General features: G+C 45.5%; 2 protein-coding genes across 6 annotated transcripts in view; one reads left to right on the top strand and one right to left on the bottom strand.

Annotated features, from left to right (window-relative positions):
- Window positions 1–21954, top strand: part of EIF2D (eukaryotic translation initiation factor 2D) — a 31121-nt gene that overhangs the window by 6127 nt on the left and 3040 nt on the right. The window contains exons 5-15 of one of the 4 annotated variants that reach the window (XM_033198665.1): window positions 1173–1280; window positions 3465–3718; window positions 4219–4336; window positions 6383–6428; window positions 6856–6959; window positions 7080–7229; window positions 7595–7684; window positions 9480–9575; window positions 10835–10955; window positions 12852–13026; window positions 14767–14970. In XM_033198665.1, the coding sequence (XP_033054556.1) occupies window positions 1173–1280; window positions 3465–3718; window positions 4219–4336; window positions 6383–6428; window positions 6856–6959; window positions 7080–7229; window positions 7595–7684; window positions 9480–9575; window positions 10835–10955; window positions 12852–13026; window positions 14767–14837 (1333 nt within the window). In that variant the 3' untranslated portion in view covers window positions 14838–14970. Of the gene's footprint in view, window positions 1–1133; window positions 1281–3464; window positions 3719–4218; window positions 4337–6382; window positions 6429–6855; window positions 6960–7079; window positions 7230–7594; window positions 7685–9479; window positions 9576–10834; window positions 10956–12851; window positions 13027–14766; window positions 14971–21954 lie in introns of those variants that run through there. The other 3 variants (XM_033198663.1, XM_033198664.1, XM_033198666.1) reach the window with 3 other exon arrangements.
- The window catches only part of RASSF5 (Ras association domain family member 5), a 73406-nt gene continuing 68770 nt past the window's right edge, over window positions 17319–21954 (bottom strand). For both annotated transcript variants that reach the window (XM_033198668.1, XM_033198669.1), the window contains 3 exons: window positions 21256–21553; window positions 20623–20738; window positions 17319–19713 (listed from right to left, as the gene is read on the bottom strand). In XM_033198668.1, the coding sequence (XP_033054559.1) occupies window positions 19561–19713; window positions 20623–20738; window positions 21256–21553 (567 nt within the window). In that variant the 3' untranslated portion in view covers window positions 17319–19560. The remainder of the gene's footprint in view (window positions 19714–20622; window positions 20739–21255; window positions 21554–21954) is intronic.

Genomic DNA, 21954 nt, shown 5'->3' with positions numbered 1-21954 from the left:
CTCATATTCTTCTGTTTTCCTTGAATGCTTTGGAACCAAGCACCTAAAAACTTTTGTTTACCTGTAGCAGAAATTACAGTTGAAAAGAATGATGATGTTACCGTTTTTCTCCCCCAATATTCTATCTGAGATAGAGGAAACTATGTAAATGAATATTTGGCCTGTTCACTTTAGCCTTTAGAGTGTATATGGGGGTGGAGCTGTGGATGGTTTGTGGTGGGGGTAGTGATATGAGGGGTTGTTAAAAATACAAGTCATGTTCAAGACTGGAGTTCTCAAGCCATTGACCTTTCAGGGGTAGATGAGAAAAACCTTTTAAAAACTGGGAAAGAAACCAGATTCAGATTTTGTGGAAGGAACTGACCTATAGGTACAGTTAGCAGAGCTGCCAGGTGTAAAGTAAGTTCAAGTGTTGGGAACTCTCATTTGGACCCTGGCTACCTTGCCAGGCTTATATGTATTATTCCCCCACTATTATCCAGCTAGTCACCCATCCTTACAGGCAATATCTGATTGATCAATGCTTGAGTAACACTGGGCTAACAGATTTCTCATCTGGGCTTTGGAAGTTTGTGTAGTTACTATATATGTGGTTGTTTTTGATATCCTGGAGACATCCAGTTCTTAGATATGTAGTTACACTGAGCAACCCCTCTTATAAAGTTAACTCAGAAGGAACTTCTCTAGTTGGCCCCACTGTGTGTCTCTTCCTTCTTCCCTATGGCATCCCTCAGCCTCATTTATCATATATGAATTGCCTCCCATTTAAACTTCCTTATGGGATGGCTATGACTTCTTTAAGGTAGAGGAGATAATTTATATTTTTGAAATTAATGAAAGGGAGCATTAAATGCCCTTCCAAGACATTTAATTCACAGCAGGATTAAATCACTACCTGGATTTAATTCACAGCAGGAATAAAACAAAGGCAGTGATAAAGTCAACAGAGGAGTTCCTAATACAGAAGTTTAATGTTTGGTCAAGGGATTTTTGAAAGTAATATTTATAGGTAATCTGAAGAAAACTGAGAGTGGACTGAGTTTGGTTCTGTGATACCAGACCTTCAAATTGGTAACCTTGGTATTTTTACCACATGTGTCAGAAGATGATCCTAACATGTGCCCTTCCCATAGGCTTTCCCTGACCCTGGTGTCTGGCTTCCTTCTTCTTAGAGCCCCTGTCGCCATTGGAGTCGCAGCCATGTCCACAGCTGAGATGCTGACTTCAGGCCTGAAGGGAAGGGGCTTCTCTGTGCTCCACACTTACCAGGACCACTTGTGGTAGGTATAGAGTTTCTTCTGTTTTACAGAGAACCGGGGCAGCTGGGGAGAGGATGGGGCCTGAGATTCAGGAGTGAGAGTGTTGGTCCTAGCCATGTCTTTAAGCAAGTTGCTAACCCCAGACTTTCATTTCCTTACCAAATATAAAGAAAATATTTTTTCCCCTGCTTGGACAAGTAATGAGAGAGAACTTTATTTTCTAAGTGAATTATAAATCTTAGACCCAAAAGAAGACCTTAGGGATCATCTGCTCTGCCTCTCAGTACAGTGATACTCACTTTTTTATAGCCCTGGTCAATCTGGCCCTAGCTGCCATGCACATTTTAGGCATCATGTGGCCCCATGATGAGTGCTTCTGAATCCAAATCATGGCAGGGTAGACCTTTAGATACCAGGATTATAACCTGATTACTTTTATGTTATTCAGATTTCACATTCCAGACTCCTCCTCCTCATGGAAGTAACGCATTCTGACTGTAAAGGTTGCATTCTTGAGACCCGTACCTGTTCATTTTCTGGTTATTTTCTTTTCATTTTAGCAAAACAGTAAGCAGTGATTTTCTCAAAAAACACATTTAGCCAAGTATTGTGGCCTGTTGAGATAGATTCATTCTTATATTTTCTAGCCCAGTCTTGGAATTACTAATTTTTTTTTTTTTGAGATGGAGTCTTGCTCTGCTGCCCAGGCTGGAGTGCAGTGGCTTGATCTCAGCCCACTGCAAGCTCCGTCTCCCAGGTTCATGCCATTCTCCTGCCTCAGCCTCCCGAGTAGCTGGGACCGCAGCTGCCTGCTACCACGCCCGGCTAATTTTTTGTATTTTTAGTAGAGATGGGGTTTCACTGTGTTAGCCAGGATGGTCTCCATTTCCTGACCTCGTGATCCCCCCGCCTCGGCCTCCCAAAGTGCTGGGATTACAGGCGTGAGCCACTGCACCTAGCCTTTTTTTTTTTTTGAGATGGAGTTTTGCTCTTGTTGCCCAGGCTGGAGTGCAATGGCACAATCTCAGCTCACTGCAACCTCTGCCTCTCGGTTCAAGTGATTCTTCTACCTCAGCCTCCCGAGTAGCTGGGATTACAGGCATGTGCCCACAACAGCCAGCTAATTTTTTTGTTTTTAGCAGAGACAGGGTTTCACCATGTTGGCCAGGCTAGTCTCGAACTCCTAACCTCACGTGATCCGCCCATCTAGGCCTCTCAAAGTGCCGAGATTACAGGCGTGAGCCACCACTCCCGGCCAGAGTTATTAATTTTACAAGTACTGTCCGAGCCCTTCTTTGCTGGAGGTACAACCTCGTTTTAGCCTGTTTTTAGATATTTGAGGGCTGATGACTGATGTTCTCCTAGCACCTGTTGTTTAACTATCAGTCCGGGCAACAGCGATCAAGGTCAGGTTGTCTAAGTTATTTTAGCAGCAGCTGTTTTGGTTCTCTCCCTGCACCTTGAAAAAAATATTTATGGTATTTCGCTGATCAGAATAGCCTAAACATACCCTTTGGCTTTACTGTGTACAATACTGAGAAGCCTTGCCATAGCTATTAGTTAAAACTTAGTTTGGTTTGCATAATGTTGGCTAAGATAAAGCTTTTTACTGCTCTGTGTGCTTTGCTATGTGGCATCTCCTTTTCTCCTGTCTTCCTAAGGCTTAGTGGCATAAAACCATGGCAATCTCTGCTTTTTACGTTACACTGCATTTGATGTAACACAGAAGCCACTGATTTTGCAGGTCCAGGTGTTTGTGTTTTATTACATATGCTGAACCCTGGGTTTGCATTTCACCAAACAGATATTGCAGATGCATTCGCGATCTTAATGTTCATATTTAATTCAAATTGGTTTTATTCTTAACTCAGATGAAGGGAACATTTTTGGGAGTTTATCTTAAACTCCTTTTTCTTTAATCTTTCTCAGTCTTGGGATGTCTATTAATAGTAGTATTCTTTTGGAATAGGGAGGAGACAAGATTTATTCTCCCCATTTCAGAGATGAGGAAACTGAGGCATGGAACTTTTGGGGGCCCAGAATTAAAAGTATGCTTGAGATGAGGGCACAGGCTCTCTGCCCCCTCCTGGCTACTCCTGCCTATTGGCTCTCTGCTGTCTCTGACCTCACTGCTAACTCTTCCATGGCCAGGGTTGGAGAGTATTGGGGCTGCTGCTTGATGTTTCTGACATGAGATTTTTCCAGGCGATCTGGAAACAAGTCCTCTCCACCTTCCATTGCTCCACTGGCCCTGGATTCAGCAGATCTCAGTGAAGAGAAGGGATCTGTCCAGGTGGACTCCACCCTGCAGGGAGACATGAGGCACATGATCCTGGAGGGGGAAGAGGAGAATGGGGAGGCTCACCAGGCATGTGAAGAGAAGTCTCCCTCAGAAGCCCCAGAAGACACCAGCACAGGGGCCATGAACCAAGACTCCACAGATAGCAAAACGCTTCAAGGTATAACTCTAGGAGGAGAAGAGCCCGTCTCCCCACCTCTCAATTTAGGAGCCTGACGAGCTCCCCTCCACTGCTGACTAGAATGGCCGTTAAGCTCCCAGGGGAGGAGGGGAAGGTCCTTATTTTCTGTGAGGGTGGCGCAGCAGCCCTTTCACATCTTGTTTTTGAGTCCTTTCCACATAAGTCATGTCTTCCTGGGTGCTAATCTGCCCTGGCATTTGCCTGTTTTCAGCTACAAAGCCCTCCAAGGTTTCTTCTGGCTCACCTTCTCTGGGTGAACACTCCTAGCTTGGTGGGACTTTGTGGCTTGACTCCTCCTCTGGGGTCAACCCTCTTAAAAGGCTCAGTGCTCAAGAGAGGCTGGGAGCTTTGGTACCTGGGAATAGGTTCCTTTCAGAGCCAAGGGGGCAAAGTAAGGATGAAGCTGGGGGGGGTCATTTTTTTGTACCAGGTGTTCTGTATCCCTCAGGAAGGATATGGCTCTTGTCTTTTCCCTGCAGAGCAAATGGATGAGCTGTTACAGCAATGCTTCTTGCATGCCTTGAAGTGCCGAGTCAAAAAGGCTGACCTCCCTTTACTCACCAGCACTTTCCTTGGCAGCCACATGTTCTCCTGCTGGTATGGAAGGCACTGATGTGGGCTGGAGGTCGGGGCCGGGATCTCACGTGTGCTCCTTGGTAGTAGGACAGAATGGGGCCGAAGCAGGGACTGGTTGAGGGACATGCTGTGGAAAGAGTGGAGGGGAAGGCTTATCTGACAAATATATTACTTCCTGGGTTTAAAAACTTAATTCTTAGCTTGCTGGGCTGTTAAAACAAAATCTTAAATTTTAGCCAATGAAAGGATATTGAGGACCGCAAAGTTAAAATTCCTGAGATTCTGTAAACACTGCCTCTGCCGTGGGGGTTCTGGGCAACCTCACAAATCGGGCAGCATGTCCTGTGCAGGAAGTATCCCAGGGCAGCCTCTTTGTCAGGAAGCTTCTTCTGGAACATTCAACCTCCTCACACTTCTGAAAAGTATATGGGGGGGCCCCATTAGGTTTTATTAGGAAGAAGAATTGGTATGAACACCCCGTCCCGGCCCACCCCATCCAAAACACAAGTCACCAGGAGAGGTAGTATTACATGTGGATAGAACCTGGATTTTGAAGATAGAGCCATCTGGGCTCAACTGCTAGGTCTCCAGGATGTTCGAGCAAGGTGCATTTTAGCTTGTTACTGGGCTTCTCTGGGTCCTAACTTCTAATAATCATGGGATTGCTGTAAAGATTACATAACCCGAAACATAATAAGCATTCAGTAAATACTATCATGTCAGGAGGTTTGCTTATTGATTTTTATCCTGAGATTGAATTTATTTATTTATTTATTTTTTGTTTTGAGACACAGTTTCACTCTTGTCACCCAGGCTGGAATGCAGTGGCGTAATCTCAGCTCACTGCAATCCCAGCCTCCCAGGTTCAAGAGATTCTCCTGCCTCAGCCTTCCTGAGTAGCTGGGATTACAGGCACATGCCACCATACCCAGCTAATTTTTGTATTTTTAGTATTGATGGGGTATCACCATGTTGCCCAGGCTGGTCTTGAACTCCTAACCTCAAGTGATCCACCCGCCTCAGCCTCCCACAGTGCTGGGATTACAGGCGTGAGCCACTGTTGCCGGCCTGAATTTATTTCTTTTTGAGAATCTGGCTGTGATTTTTTTAAAAGGTGATTCTTAATGTAATGTCTTCCCATTTATACTTGGGCATCTTTAAGCTATCCTGTATAAGTGTGGTGTCTGGAGTGTGTGGAGGGATACTTGGTAATCTGTCCTGACTTTCTTGGGTTGCAGATACATGGTAAAGGGGGCCCCTTCTCTGTAGGATAAGATCCTGGGGTGGATTCTAGAAGGACTCCTCAAGAATCCACTGCTACTGCATGTCATGTTTTGAGAGAAGATGTAAGTTCTGGGGAGAGGAAAAGATTATAGCTTTTATTGGGAATGTCCCCTCCAAAACTAACTGCTGTAGCGCAGGGGTCAGCACGTTTTTCTGTAAAGGGCCAGATAGTAAATATGAGTATTTTCAGTTTTGCAGGTCTTACCATCTCTGTTGCAACTACTTGATGCTGCCATTGTAGCACTAATGTGACCATAGACAGTAGATAATTAGTTGGCCAGACCTGACCCCAGGCTGCGGCTTGCTGGGTCCCACTCCAGGCCTGGCTGCCCACAGTGTGAGTTTGCTGTTGCAACTTTGGAGGCCACAGAAGGTTGTCTGGTGTGGGAGGAATCTAAGGTTGTATCCAATGCAGTAGCCACTGGCCACATGTCACTATTTTCAGCTTAAATTAATTTAAAGTAAATAAAATTTAAAATTCAGTTCCCTTGGTCATAGTCACACTTCAAGTGCTTACTACCCACATGTGGCTAATGGCTGCCCTGTTAGACAACACAGAGAACATTCCACGTCTGTGAAAAGTTCTGTTGAACAGCACTGATTTAGAATGTCCCATAGTCTGTGCTCCTCTCGGATGTCACCCCTGGGCAGACAGTTCTGGCACAGTGGTGTCTCTCTGAAGGTGGGGGAGGAAGGCTGAGGAAAAAGGCCCTCCTCTCAGTGTTAGGCAGGTCCCAGCATGACTGCTTGTTAGCTTAACTTGCCTTTTCCATCTGCCATCAGCCCCGAAGGACGACAACTGGACATAAGGAAGTCAAGCTACAAAAAGGTAAGCAAGGATCTTCTTTGCAGATCCCATGCAGAGAGTTTTGTAGGGGCACATATGACATAAGCCAGATGGACACTGGGGAAGCCTTGTGTACCGGGCTCAGGCTAGAATTAAGCTTTTTGACTCTAAGTATACGGGGGAAGAAAGAAACTCTCTCTGGGCTGAAGCAGTTGGTGGCACCCACTCTCCTTTCCCCTTTGATCCCTTTATATCTGATTAGAGTTCTGAACGGCCTCACTAATTAGTCTCTAGCAGCTTCTTGCTCCCTGACCCTCAGGTTGGGGGCCTCCCAGTTCCTGGTTGGTGAAGGCAGGGGCTGTCTCATATCCCTGCACAGTCCCTGCCTAGCTCACTCTGGCACATCCTGGGTGCTCAGTATGTGTGTGGAATCAATGAAGTCCCCTACCACTGGCCCTCTCTCCCTTAGCTCTCTAAGTTCCTGCAGCAAATGCAGCAGGAGCAGATTATACAGGTGAAGGAGCTGAGCAAAGGGGTGGAGAGCATTGTGGCTGTGGACTGGAAACACCCGAGGTGAGTGCAGGGGGCCTGTCACTGTAGCCCAGCTGGCCGCAGGGCACCTGGGCCATGGACTGGGGATTGCTGAGATGCTAGTATAAAATGTGTTTTTTCTTTCCTTCTGCTGGGTTTTAGGATTACATCTTTCGTCATACCCGAGCCCTCCCCGAGCTCCCAGACTATCCAGGAGGGTAGCAGGGAACAGCCCTATCACCCTCCAGATATAAAACCCCTCTACTGTGTCCCAGCCAGCATGACCCTGCTCTTCCAGGAGTCTGGCCACAAGTGAGTTTTTGGAGAGCAGCCCTTCTCTGCCTGCTTGGTGTTCTGGCCTACAGTTCCTCTCAACCTGAGTAGTGCTCTTTTGCAACTGGCAAAACCTGCTCTGCCCCTGTTCCCTTCTCCAAAATCCAGCTTCCAGCCTCCTTCCCTGGGCAAGTTCCTCTGGACTAAATGAACTAGTAGGTCTTAACCTTTTCTGCCTGTAATTTTCTTCACATGGTCATGCTCACTTCAGTCAGGAAAAGGGAAGAAACTAGAGGCCGAAAGCTAAGGAAAGTCCCCTGCTCAGCAGGGAGTGAGTCTGGGCATCTACATTTTGTCTCATGGCACAGCATGAACTAACCCCTGGGTCACTTCTCCTCACCTAGGAAGGGGAGCTTTCTGGAGGGCAGTGAGGTCCGAACGATCATCATTAACTACGCCAAGAAAAATGACCTGGTTGATGCAGACAACAAAAAGTGAGTGCGTGAGAAGCACTAGATCTGTCTTACTGGGTCTTTGTCTTTAGCAGACATAGACACATTTGGGGAGGGAGAATAGAAAACCATAGCATCTTGGAGGTCATTAAGACCAGTGGTTTCCAAACCATGGGCTGTGGACACTCAGAGTTATTGTCTGGGGTGTTTGGATCCATGTATACTATCAACATTGACTACAGACTAGGTAAATATTCTCTCACAAATACCCATGAATCATCTTTAATTGGCTATTGTGAGGAATAAAATGTAAGCTTACAAAGAATGTACTGAAGTCATAGCATTTGGTATTTATTTTTATTGATATTTGTACATATTTATGGGGTGCATGTGGTATTTTGTTACATGCACAGAATGTATAATAATCAAGACAGGGTATTTGGGGTATCATCACCTTGAGTATTTACCATTTATATGTGCTGAGAACATTTTAAGTCCTCTCTTCTAGCTATTTTGACATACACAATACATTGTTAACTACTCTGCTCTCACCTTACTCTGCTCTCAAAGATTAAACTTATTTCTTCTATCTAACTGTATGTTTGTACCCATTATAGTATTATTTTCTTAAAAGGGGATACAGATGGTAAACTACCAGATGAAGAGAGTTCCATTGATTGTTTTTTACTTTAATGGCCAGGCACTGTGGCTGGTGTCTGTAATCCCAACATTTTTGTAGGTCAAGGTGGGAGGATCACTTGAGGCCAGGGATTTGAGACCCACCTGAGCAGCATGATGAAACTCTGTCTCTACAAAAAATACAAAAATTAGCCGGGCCTGGTAGGGCGTGCCTGTAGTCTCAGCCACTTGGGAGGTTGAGGTGGGAGGATTGCTTGAGCCTAAGAGGTTGCAGCTGCAGTGAGCAATGATCATGCCACTGCACTGCAGCCTGGGTGACGTAGTGAAACCACATCTCAAAAAAAATTTTTTTTTCACTTTTAAAAAAATCATCATGATAAAAAGTTGAGACATACCAGCTTAATCTAATACCTTCATTTTATTTTATGTTTTATTTTTATTTTTGAGACGGAGTTTTGCTCTTGTTGCCCAGGCTGGGGTGCAGTGGTACAATCTCTGCTCACTGCAACCTCTGCCTCCCAGGTTCAAGCGATTCTTCTGCCTCAGCCTCCCAAGTAGCTGGGATTACAGGTATGAGCCACTGTGCCCGGCCTAATTTTTGTATTTTTAGTAGAGACGAGGTTTTACCATGTTGGCCAGGTTGGTCTTGAACTTCTGACCTCAGGTGATCCTCCCTCCTCAGCCTCCCAAGTAGCTGGGATTACAGGTATGAGCCACTGTGCCCGGCCTAATTTTTGTATTTTTGGTAGAGACGAGGTTTTACCATGTTGGCCAGGTTGGTCTTGAACTTCTGACCTCAGGTGATCCTCCCTCCTCAGCCTCCCAAAGTGCTGGGATTACAGGCGTGAGCCACTGCACCTGGCCAACACCTTCATTTTAAAGATCCCCACTTCTTTCTTTCTTCCTCACTAGCCAGTTGTGATGCTAAGCTTAGAAAGCTTTGTTCACATGCTTAGTAGCTAAGGCTCCTGATCTTCAAATTTATCCCATCTCACTTTCCCTTCCACCTCCTGCTTTTCCTAGGAAAGCATATGTGTACCTCCCACCCCTAAGGTATGTTGCCTTTTGGACTATGGGCCCATAATTGATTCATTTCCTGAATGTCTATAAAGGCCATATGAGAGATGAATCCTGAGTTAGCCTTCAGGTCAGAAGGGACAAGTCTAGGATTTCTTCATTACCTCTTCTTTGCCTTTAGTCTTGTGAAATTGGATCCCATCCTATGTGACTGCATCTTAGAGAAAAATGAACAGCATACAGTCATGAAGCTTCCATGGGACAGTCTTCTGACCAGGTAACGGGCATTGGCAGTCCCTCTCCAACTTTTCTATCCCCTCCCCTTAATATCGATCACACTGAACTTTAATACTGTCACTATCTTAGCCTTTGATTTTCTTTCTGTAATTCAAACCAAGTCAGTCTACATAAACACAGGCTTGAGGAACTCTGATTTGGGGGATCTTTGGAACAATTTGAGCCAATATGACATAGAAGAACTTGAAAGGGAGAACAAAAAGGAACACTAATTAAAAATAAGAACTTCAGGCAGGCCTAGTGGTGCATGCCTGTAGTCCCAGCGCTTTGGGAGGCGAAGGCAATAGGATTGCTTGGGCCCAGGAAGTGGAGGCTGCATTGAGCCATGTTCCCATCACTGCACCCCAGCCTGGGTGACAAGATGAGACCCTGTCTCAAAAAAAGAACTTACTCTGTTAAAGTGAGGGCATTTAAAAAAATAAGAAAAAATAAGAACTTCAATAAGATGCAGAAGCAAAAGAAGGCTGGGGAAAAGTGTCTTAAAGTCTTTAAAGGAAAAATTTTTAATATTCCTTGTTTTCCACGTAACTGAAAATAGTTTATTATCAGGAGTCAGCAAACTACAGCCCATGGGTCAAATCTAGCCTGCCACCTGTTTTTGTAAATAAAGTTTTATTGGAACACAACCATATCCATTTATGTGTTGTCTGTGCGCTGGTTTTGTGCTCTAATGGCAGAACTGAGTAGTTGTAAGAGACCAGGTGACCGACAAAAAACCGAAAATACTTACTGTCTAGCCCTTTATAGAAAAAGTTTATTGATCCTGATATATGTGATAGCAAGAGAAAACTTGGTTAGATAAAAGGTAGAAACTCCTTGTGGTAAAAGTGGTCTGTAAAACATGTCAGAAATGTGAAGCAGCACTCGCAGGCAATAGGCTGCGTAAGGCACATTTTTGAGACAGGTAGTAGCCTCCACAAGGCAGACAGGGCAGATTCTCAAAAGGCCAGGTCAGTGGACCATTTCCAGGGGCTCAAGTCACTGATATTCCCATCTTTGAATCAGTGGGTGTCAACCTTGGCTGTACTTTAGGGAGCTTTAAAAAATACGTAGCCCTGAAATGAGATACAGATTTCATTGAGCTGGCTGCAGCTCCCTAGGGATTTGAATAATTCTAATATGCAACCAAGGTTGTGAACCTTCAGTTTCAGCCTACACCTAACTGCCTGCTGGTAGTGGGGTATGAGGAAACGGTTCCTGTTGGCTTTATCAGTTTGTAACTCATAACTTCTGTTTCAGGTGTTTGGAAAAATTACAGCCTGCCTATCAAGTGACCTTTCCCGGACAAGAGCCCATTGTGAAGAAAGGGAAAATCTGTCCAATTGACATCACCCTAGCACAAAGAGCTTCCAATAAAAAGGTAATTTACAAAGTTCAAGGATGGTGATGTAATGTTCTTGCCAAGTTCTAGTCTCCCTAATGTGATTGGAGGTTTTAGATCGGCCTCAAACACATCAGAGATTTTTTATGAAACACCCGTGTTTATGTGCCTGGGCTGGGCTCTGTATGAAATAGGTAAAGCTGACCCCGCTCACTCTAGGATTTTGTTCTAGGAAACTTGCTAGAGCCTGGTTCCAAAAGTAAACGAGATTTTATTTTTATTTTTTTCTTAGAACTATGTTATGGGCATTCAGCTCCCACATATTCTTTCACCTCTTAGGCCTTGCTCAATGAAAATAACTTATAAAACACTTGCTGAAGGAACTGAGTGTGTTTAGCTTGGTAACACAAAGTTGGAGGGAACCAATGACATCTCTCCTCAAATATGTGCAGAGCTGTCCCCTGGCAAAGTAGTACACTTATTCTATATGCCTTGAAAAGACAGAAATAGGTTATTGGGTGGAAATTCCAAGAAAACAGAGTTGAGTTCAAAATAAAGAACTTTGTAGTAGTGTACAGTTATGAGCATGGGCTTTGGATAGGACTGGGTTCAAATGCAGCCATTGCCTCACTGCCTGACCTTGAGCATGTTATTTCATCTCTTTTTGTCTCAGTTTTACTCTGTGAAAAATGGGGATAATACCTCGCTGGTAAGGCATTTTGAGGATCAAATGAAGGAGTATACATGGCTGAAGCACTTAGAATGTACTTGGCATATAAATACTTGTTTCTCAATAATTGAGAACCAGTAATGATAACCTTTATAATAATTAGTAATAGTCACTATTTATTGAGTTTAATTATGTGCCAGACACCAAACTAAATAATTTTCATATATATAGTTTATTTAAACACTAATTTTCTGTTAATAATGACAAATAGAATTGTCCAAAATTGAAATTGGTGCTTCATAAAATAGTGAATTTTTTTCTGGAGAGTCTGCAAGCAAAGATTAGGTGCACTTGTTGGGGGAGGATGTAGTTGAGGGGTCATGCATCAGGTGGGCAGTTGGAAGAGATACGTCCTCTAACGTCTTATTGATTCTAAGATTTTCTGGGTCTGGAGCCCATTGACAAGCATAAGGCTAGTTGGAGCTTTTATAGTCTTTATTGATAGCGGTCATCCCCCACACACCCCCTGATAGTAATACACTTTACCATCTGTAGTTATGAATGAGAAAGAATTTGTTTTAAAGCAACAAGGGGGAGAATTGTGATATTTTAAAAGCACTAATATTTTTCTTTTTTATCTCAAAGTCACATACTTGTCATTTGTGAAGTTGAGTAACAGAAAAATGCATGTGTTGTTGACTAGATTCTTGATATTAAGGAACTATTGTTTGTTGATTTATTTTTAGATGTGATGATGGTTTTGTTTTTATGTTTAAATGAGACTTGTCTTTTGGAGATACATACTGAAATATTTATAGATGAAATGATCTGATGTCTGGGGAGTTTTGCTTTAAAGTAATAGAGGAGTGGGGAGTAGACAGGGATACAGATGAATCAAGGTTGGCCATGAGTTGATAATCGTTGAAACTGGTGATAGGTACATGTGGGTTTATATACTATTCTGCTTTCATTTATGTTTTAAATTCTCCAAATAAAAAAATCTTTAAAAAAAAAGGTAGACATTCTATGTGATACAGAGAGTGTCTCTCCCTCTAAATATATAACACATATATTGGATGGGGTAAAGAGAATCAATTTAGAAGCACAAAAATAAGTTATTTGGATTAAAAAATTACTAGGGTTATAGGAATGGTGAACCATCACAGAACACAGGGGCTGAGGAGGCTGCTGAGGCTCCGGAAGACCCTCTGGAGGGAAGGGAATGCAGTCACCACCGTCAGTCTCTGTCCCCACTGTCCCCCCAGGTGACCGTGGTCCGGAACTTGGAGGCCTATGGTCTGGACCCATACTCAGTGGCTGCCATCCTTCAGCAGCGATGCCAGGCTAGCACCACCGTCACTCCTGCCCCTGGGGCCAAGGACAGCCTTCAGGTGCAAATCCAGGGAAACCAGGTCCACCACCTCGGCTGGCTATTGCTTGGTGAGCATCCCCTCTGAAGAGTGGAGGCATTGGTCTAGCTCAGCAAAGACCTTCCTGCCAACTCAACTTGCATAATACACATACACACACACTCTTTCTCTCTCCATTTAGATTTTAGTGGCTAGCAAGAAGATGGAACCAATGTTTGAATCAGATCCTTTGGCTCCTTTCAAATTCAGTGTTTTCTCTTCCACCATTAGAGTAGTTTTCTTCCTGGTTGGTCCCTTTTTATAAAACATTCGGCGAGCACCCAAACTTTTGTGCTAGGTCCATTGTTGGGGTTTTTGCAGGCATCTCTCTTAATCATAATGATGCCGCAGAGCTGTTACCTGTTTTGCAGATGAGGAAACTGAGGCCCAGAGAGGTTCCGTGCCTTGCCCTGAGATGATCTGACTCTTGAGTGATAGAGCTGGGCACGGAGCTTTTTTAGACTCCAGAGTCTAAGTTTTTTTTCTTTTTGAGACGGAATCTCGCTGTGTCACCCAGGCTGGAGTGCAGTGGCACAATCTTGGCTCACTGCACTCACTGCAGCCTCCGCCTTCGGGGTTCCAGTGATTCCCCTGCCTCAGCCTCCCAAGTAGCTGGGATTATAGGTGCATGCTACCACGGCCAGCTAATTTTTTGTATTTTTAATAGATACTGGGTTTCACCATGTTGGCTAGGCCAGTCTTGAACTCTTGACCTCAGGTGATCCACCTGCCTCAGCTTCCCAAAGTGCTGGGATTATAGGCGTGAGCCACCACGCCTGGCTTAAAGCCTAAGTTCTTTCTACTAACTCTGGGTAGCCCAGCCTCCAGTTTGTCCTCACTTCAAACCAGCCTTCACATCTCTGCTGAGTCAGCTTTCTTAAACAAATATGATCACATCACTCCCTTCTAAAAAACTTTGTATGCCTCTTCAATGCCTTCAGAATTAACTCCTAAGCTCAATAAACAAGACCTTCACAGCCTGACCCTGGCCTTACCCTAGCCTTCCCTGCAGGCTCTCTCTGGCAGCTCCTATACCCACGTTGCAGGCAGCAACCGTCCTGGTCTCCTTGCAGTTCCCCAGATTCTCCTTGCATGTTCACCCACATGTGCTTCCACCTGGGCTATCCCCTTGCCTAGGATGCCCTCCCACACCTAAGCCCACCTGACCTCAGAGGCTCACTGGCCCAGCCCAGGTGTCCTGAGAGACCTGTCCCTAAATTAGCATTTTAAACATTGCTAATGTAGCACTTTCCAATTGTGTTTATATTTCTGGTTAATGTCTGCAGCTTGGCTAATTTTTTCTAATGTCTGAACCTCCTGCCAGACTGAGCTGCATGAGCCAGAAGCCTTGCCTTTTTCATCCTCAGGACCTGGCATATATTAAGTGCTCATTTAGGCAAATGTATTCCATGGCCTATGGCATGTTACTTCTAGACATGTTAACTTCTAGAATTGAGCCCCTTTATGTGAAGAACCCCATAGGAGGTACTGAGAAGAAATGTTATGAGGAAGAGAGGGGAGCACAGACTGAACAGACACATTCTCTGTCGTGAAAAAATTTTAAATGCCTGAAATACACCCATAAAGTAGCTCTCAGTGTGAAAATTTCAGAAATATACACATCAGCCTTGAGGTGTAGGCGTAAGTGATCAGTCCCGAAGTTGAGTTTGAGCTGGGTAGAATGGCATTGTGAGACAACGGGGACTGGTGGAGGGCCGGCTGGGGAGCAAGGTCATGCTCCGCTGAGGAGTGTGTGCTTTTTGGATTGTAGAAGTGTATCAGCTCCCTCGAAAACACATCCAAGGTCTAGAAAAGGCCCCCAAACCTGGCAAGAAGAAGTGACAGACTCTTTTGTCTCACGTGGTGGATCCATTGGAAATCCAAGCTCTGGGCTGGTAATTTTTATAAGCATTTTCAGCTTTTGCAAATACAAAATATAATTCTTTACAAAAATAAATTTTTATTCTAATCTAAATATGACTTCCCTCTGTTTCCTCCACTTAGCTAAAATGTTGTACTAATTTTTGAAGTCAGGAGTATTCTAAATGGACAGAAGAGGCCATGGTGGCTGCCTTTCTGCCCATGTGGTTTCAATGATTTCATTCCTTCCCTGCTTTCCAGGCAGGCCAACCCATTCAGAGTTCTGGCAGGTGGGGCCTTCTGCTTTTTAAACTCCTACCAAATATCCTACTGCCTAATTAACTTCCTAGCCCCAAAATAGTTCCTTCTCATCTCAAAGGGTTAGTCACATAGAAAACAGAACCCAGCTATTCTTTGTCATCAATCAAAGCAACAGAAGAAAGAATTGACCCTAAATTGCAGCAGAATTTAGGCTAGATAGAAATCAGAAACAGTACAGGCATATCAGGACATGCGTTTCTATAGGACAGTGATTCTTCCCCAACTTTAGGACACTGCCATTAACTGGTAAATTTGTGATGTAACTCTAGATGACAGCTTTGTTACAGTGAAGAGTCTTATCCAACACATGCCCTCTTCAGCTCCAACTTCTTAACGTGGAGGTCATGGAAGGGGTCTTTAATAGGTCTTTAGAGGATCCATGAACTTCCTGAAATGGTGCACAGATTTTGTACGATCATTTTCCTGAGAGAGGGACCATGCTTTTGTCAAATTCCCAGAGGGTTCACTTGAGGCCAAAAAGGTACAGAACCACTGCGCTGGTCCCTGCTCAGTTTATGGAATCATTTCTCTGACCAGATCTCTGCTTGTACAATAGGAGGGAGAACTGGGCTAAATTCCTTGAGTTCTTGGGTTTTACCATTAAGAGACAGTTGCACTTCAGTTTACTTCTTTCTCTCCTCGGTTTTTCTCCAATTAAGAAGGCTTAAAAGTATCCACAGTATCCACAAATTGCCCATTTGAGGCTTGAAAAGGAAAAAAGGAATGGGTTTGAAAATGTGTGTGTGACGCCTCCTACCGTCTGTTATCAGGCCCTATAAATAGGCCTTTATACTCATAAGTAAACTCCTTAATTTCACTAATCCTATCTCTACCGGCATGAGCATATGAAACTAGGAAAGGGATTTCCAGAAATTGAGCCTAAACAGGACCCTGTTAAAGCCTTTGGCCTGCCAGAGTCTGATTGAGGGATTATGATCTGTATAGTAGTAATGAACTATGGTCCTTATGGGAATACAAGTAAAATATAGCACTGTGCAAAGTTCTTTTGCAAACTTGATTTGTTTTGCACGATCTTGGAGGGAGCGGAGGCTAAGAAAGGTCATATCCTGCCTTGTTGATCTCTGCTGAAGACACAAAGCCAGTAAGTGGTAGGGCTGGGTCTAAAATGAACATCTATCCTTGATTGTGGTTTGACCCACAGTTCTGCCATGACCCAGTGCTGTCCAGACCTGTGCATTGAGTGTTTTTCCAGTAACGGTGACACACTTGCACTGAGTCATCTTCCCTCTCCCCCTGTGAACAGCATAGGGACATGTTCAAAGGCAGAGTAGAGTCAGACTCTGTAACAGGTTCTTTTTCCTATGTGCTAAGTCAAATAATCTGTATTAATGTCAAACATACAAGTTTGAATTTATTAACCCTATGCCGTAACCATATGAGTTTCAGTGAAAAGCAGAAACTGCTTCATTTTTAGACTTTGGCAAAATCATTGAAAGATACATTTCTTGGAGGTCTAGGTGAACAGAAATGTTACAAATGTGCCCCATTCTTGGGCAATTTTAAGGATGCTTGTTGGACATTCATTCATTCTTTGGGCCCTATTTATTGCATTCTATGTGATCAATACTGGAAGGCAGGCAAGAATTTCTTTGTAATAACTTTAGTGTGGTTATTTCCATAATTACTGAGATGTTTCTTTGATGAAGGTCAGAGAACTCAAGTGAAAGGACTGTTTGGGTCATTTCATCTAGCCCCCTTCCTCCAGGTGAAGTGATCTTAAACTTTTAACGATCTATTCGTTTCGACCTTATTTTAAAATAATTCCAGAAGTAGAAGAATTGTGGCTCAGCTCAGTAGCCTGTCCTGGTGTCAAATCACCCTTAGCTCCAGAAGGCTTTCCTCTTTCCCAAACATCAGCATCTCCGCCTGCAATCAGGCTCCTTGACTCTCCTGCTCCCTGGAGACATGGAACAGCTGGTCACCCAGGCAGCGCCCTCCCGCCTACGCATTTGGACAATTTTCTCCAAATTATTTGAACAATAGCCTTCATTCCTCTGCTCACTGGCAAAAGAAAATCTGACTCCACTAGGAAGCACGTGATCATGTCCGTTCTCACCCTCTCTCCCCCACTCCCAATGGCTGTAAGATGGTGAAGTTCAAGGGAGACATTTCTAACATGAGTCATTTTTGCAACAGGCTTTTATTACTTTTTTTTAAAACCCATATAAGAAAGACATTTAAAAAGAAAATATCCTGGAAACAAACACTTACACGCTGAGCAACACAACCAGAGAAGGCACTACCAGCAGTTACTCCCACCTCTGGGAGGGAAGGGGTACTCGATACTATACTTTTTTCAGAGGTTTAGACCTCAGCATAGGCTGGGTCTAACTGTGCTTTAGTAAAATCTGAATTGTCCAATAATTTTCTCATTTCATAAACACCCTTATCTCTTTATATATAGCTATATGCCTTTATGTGTATATATACGTGACTTTTTTTTTTTCCCCTTCTCAAAAATAAAATAGCCATCCCCATAGAGGGAGGTTCTCAGCAGCATTCACAGCGGTTGCAGCAGGAGCCATGCCTTCTATTAATGTTAGAGACATGCAGGACGAAGGAAAATGACTGTCTACCTGCTCCCTTTAATATACAGCAGGGAGAGAGTTTTTCAAGGGAGGGAAGTGATAAGGCTGAGCATGAGATGGCTAACCAGGGATTTTGTGGTTTAAAAAATCCTATGCACAGTTTATACGACGAAGGGTCAGCATTCCTTCTGGGATCAGTGGCAGTATGGACTCAGCCTGGGTCAGGGAGGGAACCTCTGAAGCTACACGAACAAGCTTGGGCTTGAACCAACCCAAGAGGGACTTGGGAAGGCAGAGGATAGCAAAGAAATGGTTTCTCAGAGGCTGGATTGGAAAACCAGCCCTGCTTTGAAAATTACAAGTCCTTCTCCCTCTGCATTGGAGTGTCTCTGCAGTCCTGGCTGCTTGTTGGAATTGTTTGACTAATTTATTTTAGGATTCAGCCTAAACAAGAAGCCAGTGAAATGTAGAGTCAGGAATCTGATCCTCCCTGTCAGTGTGGTCTGGTATCACTGATTGGAGTCAAAACGCAGGCACCCAGATGGGAGGGAGGTCTGTGACCCTCAACCCATACTGAATGCGGACTCTCCTGGCCTTGTCTCCCACACCGCCACCATTGTCCACTTCCTGGCAGGAGGAGCCAGCAGCAGAGCTTCAGGCAAACTTGCCCTGCTTCTATTTCTCTCTGAAAACAAAAAGGCACTAAGGTCGACGGGGAGGCCAGGCCCACTGGCTCTCTGAGTGCAGTGCTGGGGCTGGCCCATGCTTCAAAACAGAAAGGACTCCAAGTTGGCCGAATTGGAGGCTCCCCTCTCTGTAATCAAGGCAACTCCTTGGGCAGCACCTGGAGATCCCAGAGTCCCAGTGGGAGGAGGGAGGCAGTGCTGGAGGCCGATGGGGAACCCAAGCAGTCCAGGTCCTCCTCTGCTCTCTAGCTGGGGAAGGCTGAAGACAGCTTGGACACGTTTCTCTGCATCTCTTTTTGGATTTCTGTTACTGTCTGATTTCCATACTTAGCAGGAGACTTTGTAAATGGTCAGTGGCTGGCTTCCCTTTGGGGAAACACATGAGGATGATGACAACATTAAATTCAAATTTGTAACTTAAAAACAAACAGTTTGTTGACAAAGATGTGACTAAGCACCACACATACGCAGATACATGCCTTTGGGTTTCCATGTGCAATGTGGGCCAGGGCCAGAGCCAGGGCCAGGGCAGGTTGCAGCTTCTCTGGAGATCTCTGAGCCAGCCTCAGCTTTGGTGCTCCTTACCCTGAGCATCTGGGGCCAGTAGCTTTATAAACTTCCCTTAAGTGTGAACAACAGGCACCTTGGGGCCACGGGAACAGTCCTTTTATAAGCATTATCCTGCTTTCAGGGGCTTAGCTCAGACCTGCAAAAGGAATGTGCTACAACTTTTCACTCATAAATAAAGGTACTGTAGGTGGCAAATAAGAGAACTCAAAGAATAATCAAAGCCAGAGAAAGAACACACAGCTCTAAAACCTTTCTTCCTTCCTTTGCTGGCTGGTGTGAGGTTCCAGTTTGGTGACAAGAGAGGCAGCTATTTGGTTGATGAAAGGCTTGCAGATCGAGAGAGGACGTCAGCGGTTTGTTTCACATGAGTTCTGATCCTTGGCAGAGTCTGTGGTGGGGCACAGCCTGGGGCGGGCACAGCTGAACCCCCGTGCAAACACTTGTCCGTGGAAGAGACTTTTGCCACAGCTGGAACTGCTGGGCAGGCACGAATGCACCTGCCAGAGGTGTCCGTTGCAAAATAATAATTAATAATACAAATAAATCTGAGTGCACCAGGAGGAGAGGAAGCAGGACCGGTTACCCAGGTTTGCCCTGGGATTCTCTTAAGGCTTCCTCCAGTTTCTGCCTAAACTTGTCATACTTCTTTTGCACTTGTTGGATTTTGTCCTGCTCCTCTTTTTCCAGGATTGTTAGGAAGTTCTGAAGTTCAGGGATGGAGAAGGCATCCCACTGTGAGGCGAGAGGGAGATTTGTGGGAAGAAACAAGAGGAGACGGGTTAGAAGTTGACATGACCCACGGGGCCCTGCTGCCTTCCCCTTCCCAGTTCCCATCTGTGATTCACACACAGCTCGCTACTGAACAGACGGAATCAGGAAAGCTTGGGCTTTGCATGCCTGTCATAGCAGCAGCAAAATTCCAAATGCTGGCATCTCATGCCAGTCTGTGAACCATGTTTTCATTCTGAACTTCAGTAATCTTAAGTTTCTGTGTAGCAGCTGAGATCTCGACAGTGATGCTGGAACCACCCAGGCTGCCAACATGCAGACCCTCAGAAAGCAGGTGGAGGAGTGGCACGTGGGCTCGGGAGACCGGGGTTGGGCCTGACTCCACCTCTCCCCAGTGGTGTGACCTGTTGGTCATTCTCAGGCCATGGGTGGCACCGGCCTTGTTTTACCCCAGTTTATGCCACAAGACTGCACACTGGTTAGCTCCCCTTGGGGATGGAGGTCAGTATTCAAGAAAAGGGAGGACAAATGGCTCAAAAACGTCTATACCCAGTGGAGCCCAGAGATGGAGCTTGGTAGGCCTCAGGCCATTTTGAAGCAAAAACAGCCTGTGCCTGAGCACAGGGAGTTTCTCGGTCTCCCTCCTCTCTGAGTTTTCAGAAATAAAGCATGTGAAATCCTTTCCACAGGCCTTGCCACACACAGGCCGTAACATGCTACCCCAGGGTGCTCAAAGTCCTGGCTGAAACACTGACCCTCAGGGCCATCACCCACCCCTGCTCAATCTCTCAACAGTCATCTTCCTGCCCCTGCTGCGTGGCTCCCACCTATGTGGGGTAGTTAGAACAATGCCCACCTGCACCCACCCAGGGTGCCCTAAGGGCTGGGTTTGCACAGGGGGTCCAGACCTACCTCCACCTCTCCAGTTTCATTCTCCTTTAGCACAAAGCTGAGGACCTCGGTGTCAGGCCCAGCAAGCAGGCGCAGATAGAGGGGGCGGTCAGCAATGGAGAGTTTCTGGAAGAGCACTGCAAACCAAGAGAGGGGGCTGGGAGCTCATTCCAGAAAAGAAGGGCGGGGCCCAGGCTTTGGGGAAAGGATTGGAAACATAGAGGTGGGTTACATACAACTGGAAGTAGAGGGGCCTTTTAATGAAATGAACATGACAGTCATGAACAGGGCAATAACCTTTTATGTTGGGTGTCTGCTCAGAGTTTAAAGCATGATTCCATTCACATCATCTCCTGAAAGATTAGGAACGGTGGGGCAGATTCCTCCCATTGCACAGATCAGGAAATGGGAGCCTAGGGTGTGGTTTTCCTGAAGTCACATGCAGAGTCAGGGACACAGTGAGCTGCCCTGTCAGGCTCGCTGCTCTTTCCTCCCTGCCTGGATTCCACAGATCTGAACATCACATGGACAGCTGGATCCCTGGTGCTCAGGAGAAGCCCACAGCTCCCACCCAAGGCCGGCAGGAGTTTTAGTGGGTGGGCTTGGACACAGGTAGGAAGGGAACGGTCTGGTTGGGTGCACTCTTTCTCCTACCTTGTCCGTCCTTGTGTATCCGCTTAAAAAGTGCAAACTTCTGGGGATTGTCCACAACCATGAACTTCTTGAGCAGCCCCTGGATGACCTCACTGACAGTGGTGGTGCTGCTGATGTGCAGCTGCTTGATGGCATCTAGAGGCAGGTAGAAGGACGTCCGCTTGTCCGTGGTGGCTGCCAGGTTCACATCCTTGATGGCATCATAGATGGACTGGGGCCGGATCCCAGCAGGCACTGTCACAGGCCGCCGGAGTTTCAGATGCACTTTGATGAAACCCGTGTAGGTGCCGTCTTCACTCTGCCAGCAAGGGCATGTCATAAGGGGTCAGGGCCGTCCATCTTGCATGATCATATCTGCCACTTGGGACCATTGCCCCAGCAGCACCCACCTGTCTCCTTGAGTTCTTTCCTGCCTCTGCTGACCTGGGAGAGCTGGAGGAAGAAGCAGAGATCCCTTTCCCCAAAGTGGGCTGGGAGAAGACCCTCAAGATCCAGCTACCAGAGAGGACCTGTGGGGCTGCAGTGGCTTTCCCTACCAGGAGGCTCAGGCCAGCTCCCCCAGACCTCCTGCAGCCAGTTGCCTTTGGTGAGTCCCCATTGTAAGAGGCAGGGTGTGGGGTAGCCACTCTAGTTTGTACCCCTGAACCAGGCAGGAAGCAGGAAGGCTCTATAATGAGGGCCTTGGGGAACGAGCACACT

This window comes from Trachypithecus francoisi, unplaced genomic scaffold (genome assembly GCF_009764315.1).
Source record: "Trachypithecus francoisi isolate TF-2019V2 unplaced genomic scaffold, Tfra_2.0 Lachesis_group5, whole genome shotgun sequence".
NCBI lineage: Eukaryota > Metazoa > Chordata > Mammalia > Primates > Cercopithecidae > Trachypithecus > Trachypithecus francoisi.
Note: the sequence above shows the minus strand (reverse complement) of the source record. Positions and strands in the feature narration are given on the sequence as shown.